The sequence below is a fragment of the Cherax quadricarinatus genome, chromosome 80 (genome assembly GCF_038502225.1).
Source record: "Cherax quadricarinatus isolate ZL_2023a chromosome 80, ASM3850222v1, whole genome shotgun sequence".
NCBI classification, from domain to species: Eukaryota; Metazoa; Arthropoda; class Malacostraca; order Decapoda; family Parastacidae; genus Cherax; species Cherax quadricarinatus.
Window position 1 is genome coordinate 10089695 of NC_091371.1, and position 13238 is coordinate 10102932.

The 13238-nt window shown below is 45.7% G+C and overlaps 1 protein-coding gene across 6 annotated transcripts in view; it reads right to left on the reverse strand.

Moving 5' to 3' along the window:
• LOC128702322 (AT-rich interactive domain-containing protein 3C) overlaps positions 1-13238 on the reverse strand; it is a 385866-nt gene that overhangs the window by 103762 nt on the left and 268866 nt on the right. For all 6 annotated transcript variants that reach the window (XM_070102108.1, XM_070102109.1, XM_070102106.1 and 3 more), the window contains one exon: positions 1863-1935. In XM_070102108.1, coding sequence (XP_069958209.1) covers positions 1863-1935 — 73 coding nt within the window. The remainder of the gene's footprint in view (positions 1-1862; positions 1936-13238) is intronic.

The following is a 13238-nucleotide window of genomic DNA, read 5'->3' on the forward strand; positions in this document are numbered from 1 at the left end:
CTCAACCTGTCCCTCTCCCTCCAGTCTCTGCCCCTTCACACAGTTGCTACACCTACATTACTTGTCAGAGAAGGTTATACAAACACATTCTTTGTGTGACTTTAAAACTAGGTATGATATAGATGATAGAAAATAAAAATAACAGGAAGGTACGAGTGAGGGTGACAGTGTGCAAACAGAGGCCCTGAATCTGCTCTCTAAAAAAAGCGTACAATTAGGGGGCTACCTGGAGGGCATTCCGGGGATCAACGCCCCCGCGGCCCGGTCCACGACCAAGCCTCCCGGTGGATCAGGGCCTGATCAACGAGGCAGTTACTGCTGGCCGCACGCAATCCAACGTACGAACCACACCCCGGCTGATCCGGGGGATATGATTGAGGTATATAAATGGAAAACAGGTATAAAGGGGATGTAAATAGCGTGCTGAAAATATCTAGCCAAGACAGGACTCACAGCAATGGTTTGAGGGTAGAAAGACAGATTTAAAAAGGATATAGGAAAACACTGGTCTGGTAATAGAGTTGTGAGTGAGTGGAACAAGCTGAAAAAACCTTGTGATTTCAAAATAAACCTGAAATACATGGGTGGGTGTGAGTGGGACCTGACTGGATTGGGCCAGTAGGTGACTTGGACTTGCCTAGCTTCCTGAAGTGTTCCTCCTTCCTTATAAGTGAGGATGGTTGAAACTCCCTTCCCCAACAACCCTCCCCTCCTCCAAGAACCACCCCCTCCCCTGACTCCCCATCATTTGTAACAGTCACGACTCGCACCCCTCACCGGAATTTCATATCGTGACACCCCTTCACCCCTCCCTCCCCTTCCTTCTCCTTGTGTCTCCATCCCTCCCCAAACCTCCCCCACCCTCCCCCCACTTCCTGTGCTCCACAATCACAATCTCCCTCACGTAACCTTAAACAATAAATACCAAAACTCAAGCAATATATCTTTGTATAGTTTGAGAGTCTACTACACATATATACAAACACACACATACACATATAAATATATACATATATATATATACATATATATATATACACTATATATATATATATATATATATATATATATATATATAAATATATATATATAATATATATAATTTTTATTATATATATAATTGGAGTGAGCGTCTTAAGAACCTCCCCTTCCATCTCCCCCTCCCCAGCATTAATGTTCTTACATATAACAAGGTTATAAGACGCACTTATATGGCCTCTGGGGGGGGGGTCGCACACGCACCCCCCCATTCCCCTCCCCCCCGCATCAGTAAATTCTCCCCGTCAATCATCGTCGTCAACCCCTCCACCCAAACAGTCTAAGACCTGCAGGAACACATGCTAACCAGGTGTTGATTAGGGTGCTACATACCTGACTTAAAGAAATTATAATATATAATATATATAATATATATATTTCTTGTGTGTATATAATACACACACACACAAAGCGCCCATACTGTGCGCTTCCCGTGATCGTGTTTGTTTGGAAGTCTTTCCTGAAACACTGCAAGTTCCTGGTGTGTTGAATGCAACATGAAAGGCCGAGAGCTATCATTCAACTCCCCCGTGGTTGTTCTGCAACTTATATGGCTTGTTGTCGATTTTTTTTGCATAATATACAGACATAGGTGTGACCGCTTTTGAGAGACCTACCTCCCGGCAGTCCAGCCAGAAGCTGGACTACCCTAATACCATCTGGTCAATCAGCTCGTTGCTGCTAGCTTGCAGCAGGCCTACACGGCTATCAGAACTTGATTACATTGGTACAAACTGCAGTTCACTTACCACCCCCACAACTACCACCCCCACAACTACCACCCCCACCACAAGGTCTACCACAACATGAGGGGGGTTACTCACCTCTCTTCTGCATGAAAGAGAAGAGCTCATCAAGGAATTCTTTTCTCTTCAAGTCGTCACTCAACTCATATAACTGAAAAGACCAGAAACACGTGTTAGTACCCTGTCACATCTGTCCAACACACACACCTGTTGTGGCAGTAAGTGTGTAGCTACACCTGCCTTCCTTCCAACACACACACAAGCTCCTGTCAATACTAGTTCGCAGTATCTCACTCCAGATATCAAAGGAGAGACAGTGAGTCGCTATGTCCCACTAAGTGTCGCTATGTTCCACTAAGTACCGTCACCTGACGAACAGTTCCCAGCTACCCAGCGTCTACTCTGGACCACTACGTCAGCAACACAGCTGATGACAAAAAAAACACTGGTTAAAAGATATTTATTAAGTATAACAATGAATAAACACAAAGGGTGGTAATTGTACTGCCATGTCATTACTGGTAACCAGGTTAAATATAAAATAAATGAAGTAATATTCCTGGCAGCAGGTAAGGTTGATACTACCAGGATTAGAAACTAAAGGAAACTCACACTAGATGAAATACGGAGTTTCACAGCTGTCCGCTAGATGGCAGTGCTGGCGGCGACACACCGTAATAACCCCTCGGAGTCAGAACTACCATATAACTAGTTTAATGATGTTTTACCCTAACAATAACACACACACACACACACACACACACACACACACACACACACACACACACACACACACACACACACACACACACACACACACGCACACAGGAGCTAAGACTCGACCCCTGCAACCACAAATAGGTGAGCAAACACACTTTTTCTGACACCTAGCATGTACCCACACCTACACCCACACACCTGTTCTGACACACATAAGAGTGTAACAACACCTTCCCACACACCTGTTCTCGCACACACACACATGTTCTGACACACAACACCTGCCCCCACACCTGCCCTGACTCTCAGCAAGTGTGTAGCCACACCTGCTCTACACACCATTACAGTATTTCAAATATAATCACATGCAAACACTAATATAACAAACAACTACACTTTAAGACTACAACATAACTAGGTACAAACATGCAGAGTACTGTGTGTGTGTGTGTACTCTAATTGTATTCACCTAACTGTGGTTGCAGGGGTCGAGACTCGGCTCCTGCCCCCGCCTCTTCACTGATCACTACTAGGTCCTCTCTCTCTCTCTCTCTCTGCTCCCTGAGCTTTGTTATACCTCGTCCTAAAGCTATGTATGGTTCCTGTGTGTGTGTGTGTGTGTGTGTGTGTGTGTGTGTGTGTGTGTGTGTGTGTGTGTGTGTGTGTGTGTGTGTGTGTGTGTGTGTGTTTGTGTGTATTTACCTAGATATACTTACCTAGATGTACTCAATTAGTTTTAACTTCCTAGATGTGCTTTTCTAGTTTAAACCTCTTAGAAATACTCTCCTACTTGTACTCTTCTAGTATCAATTTTCTAAATATACTCTTCTAGTTTTAATTCCCTAGATGTACTCTAGTACAGCCCTGGGATGTACTCGTCTAGTACAGCCCGGGGATGTACTCGTCTAGTACAGCCCTGGGATGTACTCGTCTAGTACAGCCCGGGGATGTACTCGTCTAGTACAGCCCTGGGATGTACTCGTCTAGTACAGCCCTGGGATGTACTCCTCTAGTACAGCGCTGGGATGTACTCGCCTAGTACAGCCCTGTGATGTACTCGTTTAGTATAGCCCGGGGATGTACTCGTCTAGTACAGCCCTGGGATGTACTCGTGTAGTACAGCCCTGGGATGTACTCGTCTAGCACAGCCCTGGGACGTACTCGTCTAGTACATCCCTGGGATGTACTCGGACTGACTTCTGATGAGATCGTGATATATCAGAAATGGGGTTAAGGGGAATTGTGGGTGGGTGGGGGCTGGAGTGGGCGGGGGTGAGGGCTGGAGTGGGCGGGGGGTGAGGTGGAGTGGGCGGGGTGGTGAGGTGGAGTGGGCGGGGTGGTGAGGTGGAGTGGGCGGGGGGTGAGGTGGAGTGGGCGGGGGGAGGGGGTATCAGGTGACACGGCTCCGTGATCCACCTCCCCCACCGTGGATAAATATTGCCTTGGATCTTGACACTGTACACCTGTCAGGCACCTCCAGGAGGCCACCAGGGCCACCCACCAATCAGGAGGCCACCAGGGCCACCCACCCATCAGGAGGCCACCAGAGCCACCCACCCATCAGGAGGCCACCAGGGCCGCCCACCCATCAGGAGGCCACCAGAGCCACCCACCCATCAGGAGGCCACCAGAGCCACCCACCCATCAGGAGGCCACCAGAGCCACCCACCCATCAGAAGGCCACCAGAGCCGCCCACCCATCAGGAGGCCACCAGGGCCGCCCACCCATCAGGAGGCCACCCTCACCTGCCTCTCGGCCTAGTTACATCTCTATCTAATCACTCATTAGAGCCTGAAAATTAATCGGAAACGAAAACAGACACCAAAAATACTTGCGTCTCGCCATCCGACTTATACAGTGATTGGGGAATGCGTGGATATCATGTCTGATCCGAGGAAGGGGAGGGTATCTATGAGCCCTTCGGCAGCAGTGAAGAGCTGAGTCGGAATCCGTCTTCCTAAGAATTAGGAAGTGTAAAGAGATACCTAGAGTCAGTACCCGATCAGCCGGGCTGTAGTTCGTACGTTGGACTACGTGCGGCCAGCAGTAACAGCCTGGTTGATCAGGTCCTGATCCACCGAGAGGCCTGGTCAAGGACTGTGCCGCAGGGGGTGTTGACCCCCCGGAACCCCCCCCTCCCCCGGTCCCCCATTGGAAAACTTGGTTTATATCTTCTTGACTTGCAGTGTCCTCAACGGATGACAGTCTCGTGCAGATCCTAGTATCTTCTGCAAAGGATGATACAGTGCTGTGGTGTACGTCTCTGTCTCTCTCCAGTCAAGACTCAGTGTAAATAACAAAATAAGGCACAATACCGTGACTGGAACAATACACAAATAACCCGCACATAAAAGAGAGAAGCTTACGACGACGCTTCGTTCCGACTTGGACCATTGACAAAGTCACACTAACCAGAAGTGGAGCAGGACGGCTATATATAGGCAGGAAGAGGTGGTGGTGGTAGTAGTAGTAGTAGTAGTAGTAGTAGTAGTAGTAGTAGTAGTAGTAGTAGTAGTAGTAGTAGTACAAGAGTTGTATATAATACCGACAAGATGAAATTAAGACACATGCACAACACCCGGGCATCCCCATCATAGACGTACCAGCAATACACCGGTGTCGCTCCAGAGTCACTCCACAACACCATCCTCTCCTAGCTAGACCACTGACGCCAGAGATCTCTATTATCACACAAACAACAACGTAAACATTAACGCTGATACAAACATTTCTCTAAATTTTACATTACGTCAGTCTTAACTATATTTCCTTCGCAAGAATCTGCGTCGTATTTCCGACGTATTAAATACATTGTCTTAATGCTCAATAATAATCTACATTGAGACAGAAACGAAGATTAACTAGTGTGTGTATTTCGATCCCCTTCTGGGGGTCCTCTTCAGCAGATACACAAGTGAAAGGAGGACAAGAATATGTGGACCCCCGGTTAACGAACTTTTTTCATTCCAGTAGTATGTTCAGGTGCCAGTACTGACCGAATTTTTTCCCATAAGGAATATTGTGAAGTAGATTAGTCCATTTCAGACCCCCAAACATACACGTACAAACGCACTTACATAAATACACTTACATAATTGGTCGCATTTGGAGGTGATCGTTAAGCGGGGGTCCACTATAGAAGGTTATGTTGAATTTAAGTCTCCACTTTCCACTGCATTTCGTCAAGTGTTTGTCATTGGTGCAAACCTTTACGAGGCTGTATGCAAATGAGATTACGATGTTTTGGTGTGGGCAACGTCTTCAAGAGACGTGTTTCAAAACGTATGGCTTCTTTCGTGGCTGTCAATGACTTGAATAACGCAGCGATGTATGGCTTCTGTGGGGTTACTAGCCCATGGCCCTGATGAAGAGTGTATATGGGTCCCAGGTGAAGGAAGAGAACCCATGCTTTTAATTGAGAATGGGAAGCACGATCTCAGACCCATTACTAGCCCATTTGTGACCCATAGTTCACAGCTCGACCCATTCTTACTTCCTTCGTATCCTGTAACCCATGCCGCGATTCATTCATAATCCTTAACCCATAATCCTCCTCCAACCCATGATCACCATCCACATTCTGCTCCCACACTCCACTGGGCCCTAGATCAGAGCAAAGAGTGGTGAAGGCTCGAACCTCCATCCCCTCACCAACCTGGGATACACACACACACATACACACACACACACACACACACACACACACACACACACACATAAGAACATAAGAACATAAGAACGAAGGAACACTGCAGAAGGCCTACTGGCCCATGCGAGGCAGGTCCAAGTCTCCTACCGGCTTAAGCCAATGCACCCAACCTAGTCAGGTCAGGTCACATTGACTTAAGGGAGGAACACGGCAACCGACCTGTTAGCACAAGCTATCTGGTCTAACTCACACCCACCCACATCTACTCATGTATTTATCCAACCTATTTTTAAAGCTACACAACGTTCTGGCCTCTATAACGGTACTTGGGAGTTTGTTCCACTCATCCACAACTCTATTACCAAACCAGTACTTTCCTATATCCTTCCTGAATCTGAATTTTTCCAACTTAAAACCATAGCTGCGAGTCCTGTCTAGGCTAGATATTTTCAGCACACTATTTACATCCCCTTTATTTATTCCTGTCTTCCACTTATACACCTCAATCATATCCCCCCTAATTCTACGTCTTTCTAGAGAGTGCAGTTTCAGGGCCCTTAGTCTATCCTCATAGGGAAGGTTTCTGATACATGGGATCATCTTTGTCATCCTCCTTTGTACATTTTCCAGAGAATTTATATCCATTCTGTAATACGGTGACCAAAACTGTGCAGCATAATCTAAATGAGGCCTAACCAAGGATGTATAGAGTTGAAGAACAACCTGAGGACTCCTATTATTTATGCTTCTTGATATGAAGCCAAGGATTCTATTAGCTTTATTGCGAACACTTATGCACTGTTGTCTTGGTTTCAGATTACTGCTAACCAGAACTCCTAAATCTTTTTCGCAATCCGTAATATTAAGATCTACATTATTTAGTTTATATGTGGCATGGTTATTGTCCTGTCCAACATTTAGAACTTTGCATTTGTCTATATTAAACTGCATCTGCCACTTCTCCGACCACTGCATCAGTCTATTCAAATCTTCCTGGAGTGCTCGAATGTCCTCGTCAGAATGAATTCGACGGCCTATTTTGGTGTCATCGGCAAACTTGCCGATGTCGCTCTTTATGCCCTCATCTATGTCGTTTATGTAGATTGTGAACAGCATGGGGCCCAACACTGACCCCTGTGGAACACCGCTCGTGACGCTTCCCCACTCTGATTTCTCCCCATTTATGCAAACTCTCTGCTGCCTATTTGTCAACCATGCCTCTATCCAGGAAAAAATTTCTCCTCCTATTCCATGTGCTTTAATTTTCCTCAATAGTCTCTGATGTGGGACCCTGTCAAAAGCCTTACTGAAGTCCATATACACAATATCATATTCATTACCATGATCTACCTCCTCAAATACCTTAGTGAAAAAAGTTAATAAATTCGTAAGGCAGGAACGCCCCTTTGTAAAACCATGCTGAGATTCGTTGATTAATTTATGCTTTTCAAGGTGGCTACGAACTGCCTCGGCAATTATTGATTCCATAAATTTTCCCACTATGGAGGTTAGGCTTATTGGTCTATAGTTCGAAGCTAAGGACCTGTCACCTGTTTTGAAAATAGGTATCACATTTGCCATTTTCCACTTATCTGGCACCATGCCAGTTTGTAGTGATATGTTGAAAAGATTAGCCAAAGGTGTGCTAAGCTCCTCTTTACATTCCTTTAGAACCCTTGCATACAGTTCATCAGGGCCTGGGGATTTGTTAGGTTTTAATTTATCTATTTGCCTAAGGACCATGTCACTTGTGACCCTAATAGTGCACAGTTTATTATCGTCCTGTTCTACATAATTTATCATTACTGGAATATCGCTGGTATCCTCCTGTGTAAAAACTGAGAGGAAGTATGTGTTAAAAATTCTACACATTTCCTTATCACTGTCAGTGAGCTGACCCGAGGAACTTTTGAGTGGGCCTATCTTGTCCCTGATCTTACTTCTGTATACCTGAAAGAATCCTTTTGGGTTAGTCTTCGATTCTCTTGCAACTTTAACCTCATAATCTCTTTTTGCTTTTCTAATTCCCTTTTTTATTTCTCTCTTTAACTGAATATATCGATTTCTTAATTGCCCCTCTCCTCTTTTGATTTGCCTATATATGCCTCTCTTTTGACCAATCAGATATTTTAATCTATTGTTCATCCATTTAGGATCATTTTTGTTTGATCTGATTTCCCTAAGTCAAGGAGGTTATTTCCCCTAGTTGGCTCTGTCACAAACTGTTTTAAAAAACAATCCTGGATCGTATCAAGAAAGTCACCCGACTCTAAATTTCCTGTCAAATTGCTCCAGTCAATCTGTCTATAGTTGAAATCTCCCATTAGCACAACATTTTCGTATGTAGATGCCTTACGAATTTCGTCCCATAGAAGTTTACTGCACTCCCTTATGTATCACCCTGTAACACAAGTGTTGTGTATCATCCTGTAACACAAGTGTTATGTATCACCCTGTATCACAAGACCAGCCTCCCAACCTTTCTTTCAGAAGGCTTCGTTTGCCACCACTGGTTATCACTCATGCCGAGGTTAAAGGAGAGAGAAATATCGAAAAAAATAGGCACAAGATTAATGGAACTTGTAGAAGGTGCAACGAGAGAGCCACCAGTAAAATTTCTAGCCTACCTAGTAGGCCTATCTAGAACACCCCTCCTAGTATAACCTATCCGATACAGAGGGGTTAAATACACATGCTCGTGAAATCACAACTAAGTCGTTATAACATAAGCTTAACCAGGGGACTCGAACCGTGGTGGTGTCAGTACCAGATCTACCGAGTCCTCGTTCATCCTACCATTTATCTATACAGTTGTTTGATGATGCAAAGAAATAATCGAGCAAAACAGAGAGTTACATCATCTGTAAAAAAAAATCGTCGCGAATACATCTGGGCAGAGGAAGTGTAAAAAAATAATCAACACTTTGGGACGAAACACAAGACGATGTTTCGGTCCCTCCTGGACAACTGGTCCAGGGCGGTCGAAACGTCTCGTGTAATTTCCTTCGAGAAATGTATTGTCTCAGCAATTTGTAAAGTGTGATGTGTGTGTTGTAAACACACACTTGGGACTGGGTATATTAAACACACTGGAGTGTGTTGACAGCTAGATATTAGACAAATTGTGTTAACGCTGGGTATATTAGACACACGGGTGTGTTAAAGTGGGAATTTAGACCCCTGGGGGTGTTAGCTGGAGATATTAGACCAATGGGTGTTTGACGCTGGAGAATTTTGCACTGGGGGTTTTGGGCAGGGGAGTATATTGACAATGGAGTGTGTTGACGCTGGGATTTTAGACACACTAAGTGTTTAGCTGGGTATATTAGACCCCTGGGGTGTGAAGTGGAGTATATTAAAAACACGGGGGGTTGACGCTGGTATTTAGACACCGGGGGAAACAGCTGGATATTGACACTGGGGTGTTAGACAGTGGATATTAGCACACTGAAGTGTGTTGGCGGGATATATTGAACAATGGGTGTGTTAGACGCTAGTTATTAGACACACTAGAGTGTTTTAACAGCGGGAATATTAGCCCAACTGAAGTGTGTTGGCTGGATTTTGACCAATGGGGGGACGCTGGAGTATATTAGACCACTAGGTGTGTTGAGTGGGATATTAGACACACTGAAGTGTTTGGCGGGAGATATTAGACCCCGGGTGTGTTGAACGGTTTTAGTTAGACACAATGGAGTGTGTTAGACAGCTGGAGTATATTAGACACACTGAAGTGTGTTAGACAGCTGGAGTATATAAGACACACTGGAGTAGACAGTGTATATTAGACTGAAGTGTGTTAGCTGGAGTATATTAGACACAATGGAGTATGCTAGACAGCTGGAGTATATTAGAGCTGGAGTATATTAGACACAATGGAGTGTGTTAGACAGCTGGAGTATATTAGACACACTAGAGTGTGTTAGACAGCTGGAGTATATTAGACACACTGAAGTGTGTTAGCTGGAGTATATTAGACACACTGGAGTGTGTTAGACAGCTGGAGTATATTAGACACAATGGAGTGTGTTAGACAGCTGGAGTATATTAGACACACTGGAGTGTGTTAGACAGCTGGAGTATATTAGACACACTGGAGTGTGTTAGACAGCTGGAGTATATTAGACACACTGAAGTGTGTTAGCTGGAGTATATTAGACACAATGGAGTGTGTTAGACAGCTGGAGTATATTAGACACACTGGAGTGTGTTAGACAGCTGGAGTATATTAGACACACTGGAGTGTGTTAGACAGCTGGAGTATATTAGACACACTGGAGTGTGTTAGACAGCTGGAGTATATTAGACACACTGGAGTGTGTTAGACAGCTGGAGTATATTAGACACACTGGAGTGTGTTAGACAGCTGGAGTATATTAGACACACTGAAGTGTGTTAGCTGGAGTATATTAGACACACTGGAGTGTGTTAGACAGCTGGAGTATATTAGACACACTGGAGTGTGTTAGAGCTGGAGTATATTAGACACACTGGAGTGTGTTAGACAGCTGGAGTATATTAGACACACTGGAGTGTGTTAGAGCTGGAGTATATTAGACACACTGGAGTGTGTTAGACAGCTGGAGTATATTAGACACACTGGAGTGTGTTAGACAGCTTGAGTGTGTCAGGCCTAAGTGTCAGCATAGCTGCTGATCCTCTTACATGTGTTGTATAGCTTATCTAAGTATCCTAGTACCATCCATATGTATTATATAAAAGATCCCTTACTAGGCCTAGTGACTGTTCTCAAAATAGATGTGTAAATGTATTTAGTTAACTTTGACAGATTAAGTAAACTTAGACCAGGAAATGACTGTCCGTAGGACTGGCCTAGAATTGGTCAGTAGGCCTACTGAAGCATTCCTTGGTTATATTGTCACGTTATAAGGTTTTAGGCTCACCCGAGGTAAGACTTTGTCCTCCCCTCCCAGGCACTGGCACTCTGGAGGGCCTGGTGGTAAGCACTTATTATGTGTGGCACTCTAGTAAAATACTTACTATGTAGGGTGACCTGTATGACTGGCGTCGTGGACTCCTTTCGAAGTCTTCTGGTGTGTAGGGCGACATTATGTAGTGTTGTGGCACTCTGGTGGCACTCTGTAGTTGTGGCACTCTTGCTGTAGCACTCTGGTTGTAGTGGTGACACTCTGGTGCCACTCTGGTTGTAGTGGTGGCACTTTGGGTGTAGCACTCTGGTTGTAGTGGTGACGCTCTGGTGGTACTCTGGTTGCAGTGGTGGTACTCTGGTTGTAGTGGTGGCACTCCGGCTGTAACACTCTGGTTGTAGTGGTGACACTCAGGTGGCACTCAGGTTGTAGTAGTGGCACTCTGACTGTAGCAATCTGGTGGCGCCAGACACCCTCACTACTAGTGGCACTCAGAATACAAAGTCACTTGAGTAGGTACGACACACAATGATCACCTGAGGCTTCACCTCCAGACACCTCACCTTAGTCTTCACAAATCACCCTGACAATGACACAACATTAACTACCTTGAACGCTTGTTGGCAGCGCCACGTGCCGAGTGGCAGTGGTGTGTCGAGTAACGAGGTGGTACTAGTGGCAAGGTGAAGTGGTCTTAGTGGCTACTGGGGTGGTGGTCCCACTAAGAATCTACCACCTCACCTACGATTATTTCAAGGGGATTTTCACCCTGTATTCCCTCACCCACTTCCCCCCTTTACAAACCCTACCTTCAACACCCACCTTCAATTACCCCGAATTAATTATAGGTGTGTAATTAAGAGGTGTGGTGATGATAGGAGTTTAGTGGAAACTGTGGTACCATTAGCAACCCAGGATGGCCCCACACAAAGTTCATCTCTTCTTATTTTAATCTAGAGTCCCCCACCCGCCGCCCACACCACCCGCAGCCGCCCCCAGGCGCGCATACAGCGTCCCGACCACAGACGATAACTCCAGGAGGTCGGTGTGATTGTATTGAGCCGTGTAAACCAGCCTTTCACACACACACACACACACACACACACACACACACACACACACACACACACACAGTAAGTGGAATAGTTTGGGAAGCGATGTAGTGGATTCAGGATCCATACATAGCTTTAAGCAGAGGTATGATAAAGCTCACGGCTCAGGGAGAGTGACCTAGTAGCGATCAGTGAAGAGGCGGGGCCAGGAGCTCGGACTCGACCCCCGCAACCTCAACTAGGTGAGTACAACTAGGTGAGTACACACACACACACACACACACACACACACACACACACAGGGGCAGGGCGAGACGTATGGGCAAGTCTTCTTACACCCGTTGCATCTGTTCACCTAGCAGTAAATAGGTACCTGGGTGTTAGTAGACTGTTGTGGGTCGCATCCTGGGGGATGGTCAATGCTACAGTATCTGTGAGACTCGAACCTACTCAAATGACCTAATTGTTCCTACCTAGTGAGTGAGAACCAGTATACTGATAATGTCGCAAGGTACACAGACAAAACTGCCGCAAGGTACACAGACAAAACTGCCGCAAGGTACACAGACAAAACTGCCGCAAGGTACACAGACAAAACTGCCGCAAGGTACACAGACAAAACTGCCGCAAGGTACACAGACAAAACTGCCGCAAGGTACACAGACAAAACTGCCGCAAGGTACACAGACAAAACTGCCGCAAGGTACACAGACAAAACTGCCGCAAGGTACACAGACAAAACTGCCGCAAGGTACACAGACAAAACTGCCGCAAGGTACACAGACAAAACTGCCACAAGGTGATGAAGAGATGCCGAAAGGCACATGTGAAGTGGCCTAAAAAGCCTAAGGCATATACAAAGCTTTAAGGAGAGGTATGATACAGCTCATAGAACAGGAAGAGTGACCTAGAAGCGACCCGTGAAGAGGCGGGGCCAGGAGCTGTGACTCGACCCCTGCAACCACAATTAGGTAAGCACAACTAGGCGAGTACACACACACACACACACACACACACACACACACACACACACGCACATACACACACACACACACACACACACACACACACACACACACACACACACACACACACACACACACACACACACACACACACACACAACCGCTGCAGCATACGGGC